General features: G+C 45.9%; 1 protein-coding gene across 3 annotated transcripts in view; it reads left to right on the top strand.

The window, feature by feature from the left end:
• The window catches only part of FAM168A (family with sequence similarity 168 member A), a 229,236-nt gene extending 211,887 nt beyond the window's left edge, over positions 1-17,349 (top strand). For all 3 annotated transcript variants that reach the window (XM_049889919.1, XM_049889920.1, XM_049889921.1), the window contains 5 exons: positions 5,508-5,633; positions 12,661-12,803; positions 14,346-14,520; positions 15,811-15,941; positions 16,691-17,349. In XM_049889919.1, the coding sequence (XP_049745876.1) occupies positions 5,508-5,633; positions 12,661-12,803; positions 14,346-14,520; positions 15,811-15,923 (557 nt within the window). In that variant the 3' untranslated portion in view covers positions 15,924-15,941; positions 16,691-17,349. The remainder of the gene's footprint in view (positions 1-5,507; positions 5,634-12,660; positions 12,804-14,345; positions 14,521-15,810; positions 15,942-16,690) is intronic.
• The last annotated feature ends 815 nt before the right edge of the window (positions 17,350-18,164 follow it).

Below are 18,164 nucleotides of genomic sequence, written 5' to 3' on the forward strand. Positions count from 1 at the left end.
GTCTGACCTAGGTCAGAAGCCTTCACCTAACCTGGCTGCTGAATTCAAACAAATGAACAAAAATTCCTGGGCCTGTGTGAGCCTCCATTCTTGGCTAAGTCGTAGCTCCTGTGGAGGAGTACCTGATTGATGCCTGTAAGAACCCAAAAACCAGTCTGCCCCAGGGTCAGCGTTTTCATCTCTGTCGGCAGTCTGACGTGTTTGAAGACCTGGTTGACTTTAGGTGCAATCTGCTCTCCTCAGCCGAGGTCTTGAGCTCTGGACTCATTTGCAGGGCATTTTCCTGGAGGGTGAGAGTTGGGGGCCAAGTGTGCTAATGAGCCAGAGACCAGAAGTGGGTTCTGTGGACAGTGTGGACTCCAGGCCCAAGGCACCACAGGAACTTCTGGGCACCTGTGAGGGTCCCAGCAGTGTAACTTGACTAGGTCCTTTTTGTCATAGACAGGAAGGGACCATGGGAGGGACTTATCACCTTTACCACCCTCACCTGGGCTGCTCAGGACAATGTTTTCGTAAAATCTCTGTACCCTTCCTTGACATTTAACCTTGAATTATTTGGATGTTGGAATTGAATTTGCTTGTGGCACATCTTCCAGGAGATGAGCTTTGAAATTCCTCCTTGCCACTGCTGTGGGCTGTGTGATCTTGGGCAATTTGCTAATATCTCCAGGCCATAGTTTATAAGACAAAGTTGTTTTATTCCAGATGATCTCTGAGGTCCCTTTAAATGCTAACACTCTGTCCTCTTATAATTTCATTATTTTGATTTTGCTAATGGCAGACTTGTTTCTCATCATTTATTGGGAGTCATTTTTTGTTTGCCTCAGGATGTATGAACTTGGACAGAAGACTCTGTAAAGAGTAAGAGAGGCTCTCATGCTTCCTCACCCTCCTGGTTAAAGCATCTGAAATGGAAGTAGTTTATAGAGAGTATGGATGGAGCTCTTCACTTCACAGACTGTTCTGTGCCAGGCCCTAAGCTGACCTTTTGAAGACCAGTAAGACAAGGTCCCTGTTCTCAAGGAGTACACAGTTGAGTGGGGGACACAGACCAGCCACAAGTACAGGGGCATGTAAGGATCCCAGGAACTGGGTTAGCCAGCTATATGGGATATGTGAGGGGACTGTGATCAAGGGGTGGGGGGAAGAAAAGACTTCAGAGTAGAGTCAGGTCTTTAGCTCATGACTGATGGATTAAAAATGCTTACTAGGTAGAGGCTGGGGAAATACATGCCAGGAAGAGCAAGCAGTGTGAGCAAAAGCACAGAGATGTGAAGCTCCTTGGCGTATTCTGGGAACCATAAGCTGTAGTATAGGGTTGGAGAGTGAGCACAATGAGAGGGAGGCTAGAGAGATCATCAGGACTAGATCATGGGGGCTTTGAATGCCATACAAGGAGTTCAAACGTTAGCCTATAGACAGTGGAGAACCATGGAAAGTTTTTAAGAAAGAGTTTTGTGATTAGGTGTAGGTCTTAGAAATATCACTCTAATTGCAGCTTGGAGGATGGATTGCAGAGGGTAGGTTTAAGAACAAACAGAACAGTCAGGAAACAGTCGTAGCAGTTCAGGTGAGAGATGGTGACAGCTTAAATTACAGCTGTTGGCAACTGTGGGGAGGGAAGAGTGGGCAGATAGACACAAGAATTAGAGACTACAAGACTGGACAACACCATTTTTTAGCCTCACATCAGTACTATGAAGTTAGCAGGGAGTGATTATTATTGCTATTTTATGAGACAAAAAAAAAAAGAAGCTTAGAAAGCGTGACTTGCCCAAGGTCTCACAGCTAATAAGTGGCAGAGCCCAGGCTAGAACTCAGGTTTCCTGATTCAGTTCATTGTTCAGGATGATGGTCCCTTGCTGCCTCGCCTCCTTGTAATTGTGCTTAACAATTGTTCAAGTGTCAGAGGGCGTGAGGGCCCCGTATCTGGGGAAGTGAACAATCCAGCATTTAGGTGGGGTGGTATGCTGTGCCTGCGCCCATAGCCCATATAGCCCTTCACTGCCAAGGGCTCGTTTCTCTCTCTCCCCTTTTCCTCTCTCGCCCACTTTTCTTCCCTCTCTCCTTCCCTCTTCCTTCTCTTTTTCTTTTTCTCTCTTTTTAATTGAGGGATAACATATATAAAGTACATAAAGTGCATTAATCTTAAAAGTACAGCTTAATAATGTTTAACATATGTGTACACTTATATTAACTACTACCCAGTTCAAAATATTAAACATTTCTAAGAGTGGTACCTTTCATAGCACCCAAGAGCGGGCATACATGTCAGAGCAGCCTCCTCTATTACCATGCCTCTAAAAGCTTCATTGGGATTATCTTCATCCCTCTGAATTGTTACCACCAACTACATGGAGGAAGATCATACGGTACAACTAATGAGGCCAAGTTGACAGCTTATATTTGTTGTTTTTAATCTTCGTATTTACATAAGTATTTAAGTTATTAAGTATTCTATATACAGCGTAAGCATACAGCAGAGCTCTTGACCTCCTTATTCTCTTTATAATGAAACCAAAAGAAAATACCTCCTTCTTAAGAAACATAGCTTGTTCACTTAATCAGTTGGGAAGGGCATAATCAAAGGCACAAGTCACACTTATCTCATTCCTGGTTAACCTGGAATGTTGTTTTACTGCGTATAATGCTGTCTTGTTCACTCCCTGGTTGGCGTGTGGCTGTGTTGCATCCCCAGCTAGGCCATAAGTATCTTGTGTGCGGTGACTGTGACCCACATGTGTTCTTGTCCACTGTGGCGCTCCCCTCAGTGCTGACTGCAGTGTAGGCCTCAGTCACTCTTTGGTTAGTTTTTATTTACTTACTTTGTTACCCAGCCCTTCAGGCTAATGTCAGACTTTTTGCTTATGATGAAAATTATGGTAAAATATGCACCACTTGGGGGGAAAATTAGAATGGAACAGGACCTCCAAATTCTTCAGATTCCTTGCAGCCAAATTCAGGCTTCCTGCCGCCTGGTGGTGTCCCATGGGATCTTGAGAGCATGGGCTTGCTCAGTCTGACTTTTCAGAGCTACGTCGCTCACTTTTTGGGGAGTTGTTTTGGGTGGCTGGGGGCTTTCCAGCCTCTGTCATGGCAGGCTCTAAATTTGGAGACATTTTGATAAGACTTTTCAACATCAATTGGATCCTTTATTAATTTTACCCCCTGAGGAAAAGAAGCCCAAAATGATTGTTTAAAATTGACTCCTCTCGTTCTGCATGGAAGTTCTGCAGGGGCTACATTTCCTCTGTCAGAATTATCCTTTTAGTGTCACTTCTCTGCCCATGATTTCCTTCTCATTTCTCAGCATCAGCTGTATATATTGCGGGCCATTAATGCAAGTGCAGGGTCAGCCCAGAATAGCTACACTTCTAGCCTTGGTTCAACAAAAACTAACAGAGTTATTGATTTCTTCTCTGGTCCTAGTACCTCCGTGATTGAAGGAACCAGAGGCATTACCTGTTACCTCTGATGGGCAGAGAGGGTTGTGGAATGTCTGGAGGTGGAATATCTTTGTCCTGGTAGAATTAGAGGGTGTACAGGGGTACTTTCTTCTCATACCACCCTCTCTTACTTCAGTCCCTTGTTAAAATATTTCAAGTATATTTCAGGGGACATCTAAGTCAATTGGCATAATAAAATCTATTAAGAAAACATTCTGCATCCCACTTTGAAGAGTGGTGTCTGGGGTCCTAAGCGCTAGCAAGCAGCCATCTAAGATGCATCAATTGGTCTCATCCCACCTGGATCAAAGGAGAATGAAGAACACCAAGGACACAAGGTAATTACGAGCCCAAGAGACAGAAAGGGCCACATGAAACAGAGACTACATCATCCTGAGACCAGAAGAACTAGATGGTGCCCGGCTACAACTGATGACTGCCCTGACAGGGAACACAACAGAGGAGAACCCCTGAGGGAGCAGGAGATCAATGGGATGCAGACCCCAAATTCTCACAAAAAGACCAGACTTAATGGTCTGACTGAGACTAGAAGGATCCCAGTGGTCATGGCCCCCAGACCTTCTGTTGGCCCAGGACAGGAACCATTCCCGAAGCCAACTCTTCAGACATGGATTGGACTGGACAATGGGCTGGAGAGGGATGCTGGTGAGGAGTGAGCTTCTTGGATCAGGTGGACACTTGAGACTATGTTGGCATCTCCTGCCTGGAGGGGAGAAGAGAGGGTAGAGGGGGTTAAAAGCTGGCGAAATAGACACGAAAAGAGAGAGTGGAAGGAGGGAGTGGGCTGTCTCATTAGGGGGAGAGTAATTGGGAGTATTTAGCAAGGTGTTTTTTTTTTTTTTTTTTTAGCAAGGTGTATACAAGTTTTTATGTGAGAGACTGACTTTTGCTTAAAGCACAATAAAAATTATTATTTTTTAAAAACCCACACAAAAAATTTTTTTTTCAAGTATATCTGGCTGTTGCCAATGCAGCTCTGCTTCTTGCTAATATACTTTGAAATATCCCACCTCCATGACTCCCAAGACCTTATTTGAGTGGAAGGGATGTTGCTAAAAGCACTCTTTTTACCATAAGTGGAAATTTGGGTCAAAATGTTTCTCTTCTAGTGTTTGAAAGTATAGCAAAGGAAATACCTTTATACCCCTCACCCCCTTTGCAACCCTGTTTCCTCTCTTCTTTTCCTCAGGATACCAAAAGGTAAGTTTTTCAGTCACTTGTCCTTCAAATTTCTCAAGCTGAGCTCTGAGTCAGCCTGAGATGTCTCTGCAGAGCCCAAGCTGGGCCTCAGCTGTATTTCACACCTACCTCAAGTTTGACATTTACTTTCCTCATGGCCCAGAGGATTTTCTTTAACTCATGAGGCGATATCTCAGGTGGGGCGCTCAGGAGCAATTCAGCAGGAGATATTTAGAGGTACGCAAGAGGTAGGTCTCTCTGGCTCCAGATGGATGTACAGGAGAAAAAGGTATCAGGCAGTACCCCACTCAACTACTAGGTTCAGTTGCCTCTGTGCCTTCTAAGCTGCCAGTCCCTTTAAAAGAGGTGGCAGTCCATCCAGGTTCATGTAATACGGTGATTATTTTGGGATTTCTCTTTGAAAGCAACTTATTAAATACACCTCCAGATGAGACTTCAGACATGAAAAAGAAGACTCAGTTGATCTGGCCCAGTATACAGTCCAAGGCCCCAAGTTGCTACACATTAATGAAGAAGCTGCTAAAGAATATCCCAGAGCCTTAGGCCAGCATGTCAGGGAGTGGGGGTGGTATTCATAGGCCTCATCAGGGTATAGTAGTAGAAAATCCTGACTCTCTTAGTATAAGCTCAGATTTCCCTGGTTTCAAATCATTTGGAAGTTTTCTTCAGTACCCCTCCCAACCCACCAACCCATCTCAGAAAGGCTGAACCATCCTGTGTGTCTCAATAGGGCCCCTTGCGTTATATTTTCATTCAGCACAAGAGCCTTGTTTTGTGTCTGTGTTTGGTGGTGCCCACTTCCTATTTCTGCCTAATGCCATTCTTGTGTCTTCCCTTAAGCAACTCTGCTGATGAAACAGGCCTGGCCACAGAACTCGTCTTCCTGTGGCCCTGAAGGCACCTTCCACCTCCCAGTGGACACCGGGACCGAGAACCGAACTTATCAAGCGTCCTCTGCGGCTTTCAGTAAATACAGCCTGTATCTCCTTTCCTTGTTCCCCTTGGTTGGAACTGATTTGTTTCTTAGGCAGAAAGGAAAGGGCACTTTTAAAAATGACATTTAAAAGAAACTTTTAAGAGACTTCCCCCTCCTTCAGGAAAGGTCATCTCTCTGATCATGTACTCAGCTTTGGGGAGATACAGAGCAGTGAGGGAAGGAGAAGGAAGTAAGTTCGGTTAGAGAAGGACTATTACTGCATTTTAGAGGAAAGGACAGAGGATACATTTTGCAGGCCTGTGAGCCTTTGGACAGAGATGGCTCCTCCGCTCATGCAGGGTTTCTGAACCTCGGCACTATTGACATTCTGGACCAGATAATTCTTTGTTGTCGGGGCTGCCCTGTGCATTGTAGGATGTTTAGTAGCATTCCTGGCCTCTACTTATGAGATGACAGTAGCAAACCCCAACTGTAAAAATGAAAAAATGTCTCTAAACATTGTAAATCTCCCCTGAAGGGCAAAACTACCCCCTGAGTGAGACACCCCGCCCTAGTGGAAGCCACATAGTAGGAGAAAGGTATGTACATGGAGTCCTTAGGGAGGACAGAAACTGTCTAGCCAGTCAGATTGGTCACATTCGTCTTGGGCTCAGTAAGGTGACTGATACCTCCACCCTAAAAGCTGATTTTGAACACAAGATGGCTTTGCTGGGTAAAATTAGGACCAATGTTAGGAAATTACTGAGTAGCGTTTGACTTCATGTGAGGAAGAGCTTTGTGCCTTGCTGGAGTTGTCTAGTGAAGGAATGGCTGCCTTGGGATGTGGTGAGCACCTGTCTCTTGAGTTGTGCCAGCAGAGGCTAGTCGAACCCTCAGAGGGATGTTGTAGACTAGGCCTGATAGTCTGTGGTTCAGCAAATTATTAATCTATTAAATAGATTAAAAGAATTCATTACATTTTTTCTTTAAGATACCCCATGTCACTCTCTGCGTAGTTGCTGCTCCTAGATGCCAACATCAGCTTAGGGGGACAACTCTCATCTTCTGGAGAATATGCTTTCATAACCACCCTCTTCTTGAACCCACACTGAAGTCCTGTTTAAGTTATTTGGGTGGATTTTCATTCCAGTTTGATAACTGAGCCCTCAGCTATCAAACTGTAATGAAATGCCACCCAGCCAGTAAGCAGCACAACTGGAAAAAGATACTCAGCGCAGGTTAAATTTCTATTACTGACTTTTTTTCGTGAGATTAATTTTGTCTCTTTAGAAGAGGGATGGCAGACAACTTTTCCAGATGCCTCAGGTGGAATTGACGGAACATCTTTAAGTTTATATATGCAAATGGCGTATACACAGTCTCACTATGCAGATCTACACATATAGATGTAGATGTATGTAGATACACCTACCACCATGTAGGGGGGCAGTGGCGGTTCAGTGGTAGAGTTCTCGCCTTCCGGGTAGGAACCCCAGGTTCAATTCCTGGCCAGTACACTTCAAGCACAGCCACCACTTGTCTGTCAGGGGAGGCCTGTGTGTTGCTATGATGCTGAACAGGTTTAAGCAGAGCTTACAGATTAAAACAGACTAGAAAGGCAGGCCTGCCAATCTACTTCCCAAAAATCAGCCAGTGAAAACCCTATGAATCACAGTTGTCTGATTGTGTTATGCATGGGGTCTCCATGAGTCGGGGGCTGACTTGACAGCAGCTAACAATCCTACCACCACCATGTAGCAGAAGGAGGCCTGGAGCGGAAGCCCGAAGAGTTGGATTCCAGACTTGGCTGTGTGTAACCTTGGATAATTCATGTCCATGCTCTGGACCTTGGTTTTTCCAACCCTAAAATGAAGGGGCTGGGCTAGGTATTTGTTAAGGTTCTCACTAGCTATTGGACTCCTGATTCTGTGACCTTAGTTCTGGGTACCCAGTATCCCTTACCCTGGCAGGGACCTCCTCTCTAGCCACCTTGACAAGTAGCTGGCCAACTATTCTTTGCTCACATGTCTCTAAAGATAGGGTACTCATTCCTTCCAGGGTAGCCCTTTCCACAGTTAGAAAGTCTGAGTATTAGAAAGCTATGCCTTATAATTTCTTGAACTCTTCCTGAAGTTCAGTAGCTGTATCTCATTGCTTGCCTCCCAGACAGGCCATCACAGTCCCTGAAGAGGACCAAAACATACCCCTCTTTTTTAAGGATGCAATGTATGAACCTTTGCAATCTCTTAATAGAGTTGGGATTGATTGACCCTCCCGTGCTTACCGAGGTCCCTCCCAGCACTAAGTTTTTCTGGCTTCTAGTGCCACAGGAAATTCAGGACACTTAGACAAAATCAGTTCAGTTCCACCAATACTTGCTAAGCCCGTTTGTAGTTAGGTCTCCCTCCTACTTACTCAGCACTTCCTTGTTCAGCTACCAACAAGGAGACTTGGGGGTCAAAGCAAGATTCCGACATAGAACTTTGTTCCAACATACACATTTGATGATCAATAAACTGATTAGTCTAAAAGGTATCCATTACGTGAGGATCAGTGCCTTTGAAGGTAGTAGGAGCACAACAATGAAAAAGATTTATGACAGTGCCAAAGGACTGAAGAGAGGGCTGAATAGGTTTTCTCTTGCTAATGTACACATTCTCTTTATCATCCTGTTTAATGGAGCTTAAAATGATGGTTAGGAACCCGAGAGAAAGAACAGGGCGTCATAAACAAAGCCCCTTTCATAAGATAGAGCTGGGACAGCTAGTGATTAAATTGTTTACTCTCATGATACTGCTTTTTAGTGAAATGGGGGCCCAAAAGCTAATATACCAAATGCCTGAGAATGGACTACAGAGACCTTTCACTCAGAAAAGAGCTCTGCCCAGGACATGATCAGCCATGAACCCTGGGCCCAGCTCTGCACTGATCTGCTGTGCAGTTTTGGGAAAGTCATTGTTTCTCTGGCCTCCAGGTTCTTCGTCTGAAACAGAGAGGGTTGAGTACAAATCTATTGTCTTTAAGGCATAGCATCCGAAAGTCCTAATTCCATGACCTTCAGATTTAGGTAGAATTCAGATAGAGGTACAATTCCTTTCACGATAGCCAGACATCCAGTGAGGGAGTTGAGTCAGTTCATTTGGGTAAAATCCATGAGTTTTTTTTTTTTCCATTAAGGCCAACAGCTTCTTTTACTTAGATGGACAAAGTAATAAATCCTGGATTTTGTCATACCCAAGGTAGCTCTGGCTGCAGCCCCAGGGGAATTTCCATTGTTCCCCAAGGAAATGGACGGGACCACTATTAATTGTAGAAAGTTCTGTGCAATGATTTCCCCAAAAAAGCCTCTGAAATACTCAGAGATTTAGAATGTCAGCATCAGAAAGGCCCTCTGATATGATCTAATCCCAATGATGTTATTCCCTGAGAGAGGAATTGACGTGAGTCAGTGACAGAGTCAGGATGAGGGCCCAGGACAGTTTCTGCAGACTCATGTAAGATCCTCCCGACAAACGAAAGCCTTGAGAACCAGTGTAGCTAGAGGAAGAACTGAGTGGTGGGCCCTTGTGAGCAGTCGCTCGCTCTTTAGGCATCTACTGGGTATCTGTGAAATGTTTGTGTTTGGTCTAAATGATCTATAAGACCTCAGGTGCTTTGGCAGTTCACTTCTCCCACCTCAGACTGTCTGGACAAACATCAAGGCCTTCTTCTGCAGCATCATCGCTTTGTCTGCCAAGGGTGTTTTGGCTACTGATTTTGTATTCTGAGTATGCTTATGTCTCATTTCATAACTTCAAGGAAAGAGAAACATTCTCAGGCAAGGTTATTCTTAGATGTAGAAACCAAATTCTACTGTAAGCTTTTAGAGTCTTTTGAATTTCCTTAGAGAGATAGTCTCAACCCTTAGTAATATGGTTGTCCTTGTGGCTGGCATGGAGGGAGACAGGGAGTAGTGCGGGCTGCCCCAGGGAAGATAAAAATTGCAGAGTAAATTCTTGAGGAGCGTAAAGGAAAAAGCCACTGGCTTGCTAAGATGAACAAATCATAAAACCGTGGCATTTTAAACCATAAAATTTTAGAATCTTTGAATCCTGAAATGTATGTTCCAAGTTGGAACAGACCATAGAAACCATAGTTTAACCTCTTTCTATTGTAGCCTTTCAGACCAGCCTCTTCTTGTACATCCTCAGAACAAAAAACTTACAATCTTTAGACAGTGAGAAAATAATAATAGCTAACCCTTATGAAGTGCTTACACTGTGTCAGGCACTGTTCTAACTATTTTGTACTTATTAATTAACATATTTATCATAGTAACCCTTTGAAATAGATATTGTTATTATCCCCATTTTGTAGGTAAGGAGACTGGTATGTAGAGATTCTGCAGCAGCTAAGTAGCAGAGGTGGGGTTGGGACCCAGTCAGTCAGTCTGGCTCCAGACCATTCTTCACCACTATTCTGTGGCACACAGCTTTCAGAGACAGGCATCTCATGCTTCAGGGTGTTCTGCTCTTCTGCCTAGAGAAGAGGTGCTCTCCACTTTGGCCGAACTCCCACACCTTATTTTATTCCTTTAAATCAGGGGTTGGCAAACTTTTCCTGTAAAGGGCCAGATAAATATTTTAGGCTTTGCAGGCCATATGGTCTCTGTCATAACTACTGTTGTAGCAGGAAAGCAGCCAACGTCAATCCTAAGTGAATGGGCGTGACTGTGTTACAGTAAAACTATTTACCAAAGCAGGCTGCAGTTACAAAAATGACTGGCTGTGGTTTGTCTGTCTGAAATGTTAATAGTATGAGTAAAAGGTTCTGTGATGAAATAAATTTGGGAAATTCAGTCTCCTACATCTTCCTGTCTTAGAGATTCACAGCTCACCCTGTCATTTTAAAAACTTCCTAGTTCATGGAATAAAAAACCCTATTTATCTCTATTTTATATGATACTTCACAAACTTATAGGACCATGGAACTTTTTTTTTTTTTGGCACAGCTATTAAGGTTTCTGGGAATCAGGAGCCCATCACACACACTTGGGACATGCCCATCTTGTGTACCCCTTTTATAGGTAAATAAACTGTGGCTATGAGGTGAAGTACTCATCAGATGGCTCCTTTAGATGTCTGCAAACCTAGACTCCCTATTTTTCCCCATAGTATCTACTTCTCTTCTTACAGCCACATCCCATTATTAGCTCTGTAATCTAGAAACTTTTTTGAAGAATCTGCTGTAGACGTCTCCCTCAAATGACTTCCCATCCCCTCTGCCAGTTAGCTTCTAGTTCTTATCAGTGCTGCCTTCTAGGTGTGTTTCCTTAATGCATCCTTTCTACTCCATCCTCACTGATGCTTATTTCCCAAGCATATTTGACCACAGAACCAGTTTTTCATGCAACAAACTATAGTTCTGCAGGTGGGAAAATAAATGACATCATTCCAGGGGCGAGGACAGGACACTAGCAGTTGCCTTTTGTGGTAACTGAACAGTAGCTCTCTTGCCCTCCTGAGTACTTCATCAGGGGCTGAGGAGTGCCAAGCCAAGGCTGTGATATAGATTGAGAGATTTATAACCATGGGGTGACTTGCTTTTACTCAGGGTTAGGGTAGAAGAACCCCTGTATCTTTAGAGTCATTGAATTTTAGTTCAGGAAGGAATCTTTATTCTTAACCTCCTCGTTTTACAACCAAAGAAACAAATGCCCAGAGACTCAGCAACAGTCACAGCAAACTAGAGGGAAAGCCAGAACTAAAGCCTAGATTTCTTCTCTTCCAGTGTAGTACCCTCTATACTCTGCCCCTAGTCCCTCCTTGAAGAAACAGCACCTTGGAGCTAGCCAAAAGGGTCGTTGGTGAGAGCATCTTACAGCTGAAAGAGCTGAGTGAGGCCCAGAGAGGTTCAGTGATTAATGTTGGCCAGACCCAACCAGGACTAGAACCACAGAGAAGAAGAAACCCCAATACTACCTCATTAGGGCTCTGTGACCAAGGTCCCCTGGCAGTGTCCCTTCAACTCAGAAATAAAAGCCTAAAGTCTTCAGAAGTTTCTAAACAGGGCCTACCCTCTCTGAGCACCAGTATCCCCTGTGTGTAAAGTGAGAAGGTTGGGGTCACTTTATGATCACTTGGATTTCATAGAATCATTCCACTTTATGGTTCTCTAAGGATACAGTCTTATTTTTGAGTGATTGTATTTCAAATTTTTCCTGTGAACACAGAATCTGACTTTTCCAGAGGATACAGAGGCAGCACAAGTTGTTTGTTTGGCTCCCTGGGGCCTGACTTCTCAGCTCCAGCCCCAGATTTTGTCCACCTTGCTGAGGCATAGACATGGCCTGGGTTCCAGGTAGATGTGAACTTTTGTGATCTTTGACTTCTGGCTCTTCAGGTAGAGGTAGCCCTCACCCAATCCTGGGTGGGGGATGGGGGTGGGAGGAGCCAGCTCTATAAAACAAAGTAGTTTTTCAGCATCCCAGAAGCTGAAGATCTATGAATAGGGTTTTGTATGGGTTTTTGACCTCAAAACTTGGTGTGGAGGAAGGGGATATGATGATGTGAAGTCCAAAAAGGGATAGAGATGTAAGGAGAGAAAGAAATAGAGAGTGAAGGAGAAAGTGACAGAAAGATGAAAACAGCAGTAGAAGAAACCCTGGGGTACTGGGTGAGGAGTCAGAAAAGCAAGAAGATGGAGAATAGCAAGAAAGAGCAAGTGGGTTGAGGGTCTTTCACCTGCGTGCCCCTGCCTGTCTCACAGCAGATAGCTCAGAATCTTAGACTGTCAGAGTTGAAAGGGTCCCTTAAGAGATCATCTCGTCCCAGCCTTATTTTATAGATGAGAGCCCTGAGACCCAGAGAAACAAAAGATGCCCAGAATCACACGTGCAGCCCCGTGCACCAGGACTGAGGGAGCTGCCTCTGGGACCAGGGCTTTGTGGGAGGAGCCCTGTTCTCTGTCTGTTCTTACCTGTGTTTCCAGCCTGGATTCAACTTATCCTTGTCTGGGGAGTCGTGACTGGGACCTCCTGCCTTCCAGCCATGCTGTTCTGCCAACTAACTGGAAGTTTCTCTTATTGCCTTGGTACAGGATATACTGCAGGGACACCATACAAGGTCCCACCAACCCAGAGTAATACTGCTCCGCCCCCCTACTCCCCATCACCCAACCCATATCAGACGGCCATGTATCCAATCAGAAGTGCCTACCCCCAGCAGAATCTGTATGCCCAGGTAAGTACTTGTGGAAGCCTGGGCCCACCTCTTCTGCAGGCAGAGGAGCCATCAGCCAGGTGGGGTAGGGTAGGATCAGATGGGGTGAAGAAGAGAGGGAAGTAGAGCTCATGGCTTGGGCCCACTGTCACTATTGTGTCACTGAAGCATCCTCTCTGCAGTCTGCCTACTCCCTCACTCCACTTCAGCCCCCAGAGGTATGATGTGCAAAGTTATTTAGATTAATAGAACCCAGAATGTCAGGGACAAGAGCCCTCAGTGATCATCTAGCTCGTCTCCATTGTTACACAGTAGGGAAGCAGCAACCCAGAGATGAGAGTGACTTGTCCTAGGCACGGTGAGCTATTGGTTGAGTCAGAGTGAGATGCCATATGTCTCCATGTTTCCCTGCTACCCCACATCTACCTTCCTTGATAAAGTCTGTGAGCCAAGTGGGAAGGAGAAGAGTGTCCACGCTCTTCGACCACTGCCCTGTGTGACCTTGGGCAAATTCTTCTCTCTTTTTGTGCCTTAGTGCCCCCATCTGGCCTCTGTAAACTGGAGAGTGTGTGCTCTGAGGGGATGGCTATGAGATAGGGATTACATAAAGTGACAGCATACACATGGCACGTTTTTCTGGAGTGACAATTCTACATGAGGTTTAAGTGGTGAGAACAATTTTTTTTTTTTAATTTAAAAAAACAGCTATTTTATAGTGTAGAATGCAAACTGTTAAAAGATTAAGACAATAGGCTCAAGATACATTTTTCTCATTTATGGTAGGCTGCTTTGGACTATGCTGTCCGACCTATGAGGTTATAAACCCACATTCTGGGGCTCTTGGCATTATTTAATAGAAACATTTGAGAAGCTCTGGATTAAAATGATCTCAAGGGTCTCTATCTGCTTCCCCTCAGAAGTCAGCAGGCCAGTGGACTGTAGCAGCAGGAAGCAGCCATGTGACCCAGGCAGTGGGACGTCACCTCAAATCAGTCTCCATCCTCACCTTTTTGCCTAAAGGGAAATAGATAGTAAGAAACATCTTGGGAAATGCTTTCGGTCTGTGACATATTCTCAGTAAGCACAGATGCCAGCATTCACACCAGTGTGATGATGCAACTACTAACAGCCCTTCGTGTGTACCTGCTGTGCTCTGGGGTTCACCACACATGTTCACAGCCTTGTTAATGAACTGATGGTAGGCCCTGTCTCTAAATTTTAGGCAGCTTATAAAAGCACATTGTAATAAGAAACAGACATTTTAAAATGCTAAAACCAGGGTTAAAGGAGTAGAGCTCTTATTCCATTAGATCGTCATAGCAGCCCTAGGAGTAAGGCAGGATGGGGTTGTGAGCCACAGTTTTCAGTCCAAAAGCTGAGCGCTGCACTGAACTATCCACAGTCGTGTAAGGTAGAAGCAGGGCCCTAGCTTGGAGCCCAGGTCTTAGGGTCTAGGAGGAACAGAGGCTCCCCTCCCCTCTTCCTCTCCAGGTCCCACTCCACTTCTCCAGGTCCCACCCCACCTCTCCAAAAGCCTGTGTGACCTTAGTCTCTTTCTCCCAGGGAGCCTACTATACACAGCCGGTATACGCCGCCCAGCCCCATGTTATCCACCATACCACGGTTGTCCAGCCCAACAGCATTCCCTCTGCCATCTACCCAGCACCCGTCGCTGCCCCCAGGACCAACGGTGTGGCCATGGGCATGGTTGCAGGCACCACCATGGCAATGTCAGCGGGTGAGGACTTCTCCATCAATAGTCATCTTTCTTCTCCAGGAGCTCGTGACAGAGTGGAGAACACAGTCATGGAATCTACTGCAGTATAGCTTGAGAAGTCCTATGCTGGGGGGCCTGCAAGTCCAGAGGAAGGACCCTTTAAATCTGTCTGCAGTGATGAGGGAAGCTTTCATGGAGAAGGGCATGTTAAGCTAGGCATTAAAGGGCGAACAGAAGCTTACCAGACAGATGAAAGAGTAAAGGGCAGTACAGGCAGGAAGGACATGAATATGTCATGTTCACAGAGTGGAAACGGTCTAGGCACTTAGAAAATAGGGGTATGGAATTGGGAGAGTGGGTGGAGCAGTTGGCAAAGATAAGATGGTAAAGAGTCTTGAATACCTTTATTTAACAGGGAGCTAGTAAGGGAAAATTTTTTTTTTTTTTTTTTTAGTAAGGGGTTTTAAGCAGAGGAGGGATGGGTTTGGCTTAAACATTCTCTCTGGCTGCAGAGTGGAGGCTGGAAAAAAACGGGCCCATGGGTAGGCTGTTGATTTAGTTTAGGGAAGAGATGATGCTAGGACCCAGGTAGAAGCAGGGAGCCCAGAAAGGACGGCACATGGGCAATGCTATTAACAGACAGGGTCTTAAGGACCTGAGCAATAATTAATTATAGGGATGGGAGAGGAGGAGTCCAGGGGATGACCCCTTCACATTTCTGACTTATGCCACCTTGAAGGTGGAGGGTGGGAAGGGACACTAGAGGAAGAGCAGATTTAGGGAAGTCTGGATGTGTTGACACCCAGGGAGAAATAACCACTGGATCTTCAGATAAAGAGCATGAGAAGACAAGAGGGCAATGAATAACCTTTAGAGACTCAAGTGTTCATGAATCAGCTGGGTCATGATCAAAGGAAGAGAATATAAGGGGAAGAGTGGGCGGGAGGTGGGAGTTTGAGTTGTATTCTGCTTCTCTTGGCGGTTGTTGAGGTCCTCTCTTCAGATCCGGTCAGCAAGCTGTTGACTGCTCAGTGTCAGCCTTGTTCAGGTTCTGGGGACCAGAGAGGAATCAGACCAGAGCCCTGCCCTTGAGGAGCCCCCAGGTTAGTGGGAAATGGACACATAGACCAACAATTACCACTCAGTATGATATTTGTAATGATGAGAAGCATACAAAGAAAAGTGAAGAGGAGGCCACCGAAGCAGAGTAGGGAGGGACAGACAGCAGGTCATCAGGCAGGCTGGCGGGGGAGTGGGGGGGTGCCTTGGTACAGCTTTGTTGGGTTTACTCTTCTCTGTCTGGATGCTCAGGTACCCTGCTGACTACACCACAGCACACTGCGATCGGGGCACACCCTGTCTCCATGCCAACATACAGGGCCCAAGGAACCCCTGCGTACAGCTATGTGCCCCCTCACTGGTAAAGCCTGCAGCCCATCCAAGTGAGTGGGGCCCTGGGCGGGAGAGGTAGGAGGGTGAATACATAGAGGAACTGTTACAAAGCCCCTGGCTTGCGTCTGGAGCACAGGTGGCAGCAGATGGCAGGCAGCAGTTATCAGTTGTGGTCCTGCTCCAGCTTCAGTAATATCACTCATAATAATAGGTGTCACTTTACAGATATTCTAGATACTTCACAGGTTATCTCCTAATCCTGACAGTAGCTGTATGAAATAAGGACCATTAGCTCTCTCTCACATATAAACACATAGTTCAACATCACTTAACCAGTAAAAATGAAGCCGGAACTTGAATTCCAATCCTTTGATTTTAAATTCCCTCCTTACTACTTTATAGTCTTCAGACTTATTTTAACTGTGGGCCCCATTTGTGAAATGTAATCTTACCTAAATCACACGCTAGCTGTGGTTGGAGCAGGGTGGAGAACCTGGAGCCTGCCCAACCGCCAGCTTTCCCACTGCCCCCAGCAGCTCCTGAGGCAGTGCCAGTGAACCTCAGGGCTTCAGGGATGTCAGTGTGAAATCCTTGGCCTCGTCGTCTCCCCTGCCTTCACCTCCTCCAGGAGCTCTTGATGCTGGAGCACATCTTCCTGGGTGGAAGCAAGCAGCTCCACTGGGAAGGCACAGAGGGCTCCATTTAGGGGTACTCCCAAGTTGGGGGAGGGTGTCCAGAGGCTTCTGGAGGTGGCTACAGGAATATCACTGTCACTAACGACTTTCCCCTTCTTCCCCAGATCTGGAGTCACACATTGTATGCAACTACTCAAGTCTTACACAGGTGCTGGAGCAGTTCCCTAGCAGCACCACCTCTATTTGCAAGAAGAGACAACAGAAGTGCAAGGGTCACTTTATGCATTTTAGTGGTTTTGGTTTTTATTTTTGATTTTTGTAAAAGCTGCTTTTTCTAATCTCCTGCCTCTCCCCGACTGCCTCCTCTCTTAGCCGGCTGCCCTTCCAGCTCCACCCCCTCCTCCTACCTGACCAGCCACATCTTCTCTGCTCTTCTTTTCTTCCCCAAGTACTCAGTTCCCAGGGGTCCCAGTCTAGTGGCAAGCAGTGAATGGGGTTTATGCATTGGTTCAGCTGAAGGCTCAATTTCATTTGAAGAGCATAAACAGATGTGGCCCTCAGGTCCAGGGTAGGAACTCAGAGCTGTTGAGCAGGCCACATCTCTGGTTTTATTTTTTTTTTTGGTGGGGGGGGGGAGGGGGTGTTTCCTAAGCAAGATTCGTATAGGGCATTACTGTGTCCTGACACAAATGAAATATCTTCTGAGAACCATCGCAACAAACCAAGAACAAAACCACCTGATTATGTAGGAGTGTTGATAGCCGCTTGATACACCAGGCTGAGCACCTGGGAAAACCAGACTTTTTCCTTGGGAGAACTTGGGGGAGGGTGGGGGAGGTAGGGCACGGTGGGAAGGGGGAGGGAAGAAAGGGAGAGGGTGCTTGCCTGCTGGCTTTGTTTGAAAGGTCTCTGGCCAGATTGGGCCTGGACCTTCTGATTTGCACAGTGATGTAAACAGACCTGGCACTTCCTCAAAAGGTGGTTTTGACCTTAGACATGCCAAGCAGTTATGGGGCAGTGGGACCGCAGTGTCCCAAGACGTTGGAAGGCCAGGTGCCCTGTGTAATCCAAACCTTGGCCTCTGAGCCTTCACATACCCACTTAGATGAGGAGCTTCCTCCTGACTGGGATGGGAACTTGCAGCATTTCTCTCCCTTTCCCTCAGGCCTTCCCAGTGCCAGGGCTCACCTGTCTGTCCGTGGGGCTGGCAGGCAGGCCAAGCTCTTGGTTACCTTGTGCCATTCATGGCCAAAGTGAAGGAACCATATTCCAGGTGGGTGCTGGCAGCTCTGAAGGTCATGATAGTGAAGGAAAGCAATAGCAATAAACATTTCATAGACTCATGGAACTGAAGGGACCTTAGCAATCATCTCATCCATTCCGTGTGACAGATGAGGGACTGAGGCCCAGACAGGAGGAAAAGACTTCCCGAGACCTCACAGTAGATTAGCATTAAATGCAGCCATCCTACCTTGGGGCATGTTCCCTACAAAAATTTACCTAGGGATGGACTGGCTTGGTTTTTTAAAAAACTAAGTCAACAGTGCCCACACCTGGCAAACTCTGGAACAGTCTCTGGGCTTTTGTTTCTGCTCTTTTCCTTCATGGATTCCAAAGGTAGGGGTTGAAGACTGGGCG

This window comes from Elephas maximus, chromosome 7 (genome assembly GCF_024166365.1).
Source record: "Elephas maximus indicus isolate mEleMax1 chromosome 7, mEleMax1 primary haplotype, whole genome shotgun sequence".
In the NCBI taxonomy this organism is placed as follows: Eukaryota; Metazoa; Chordata; class Mammalia; order Proboscidea; family Elephantidae; genus Elephas; species Elephas maximus.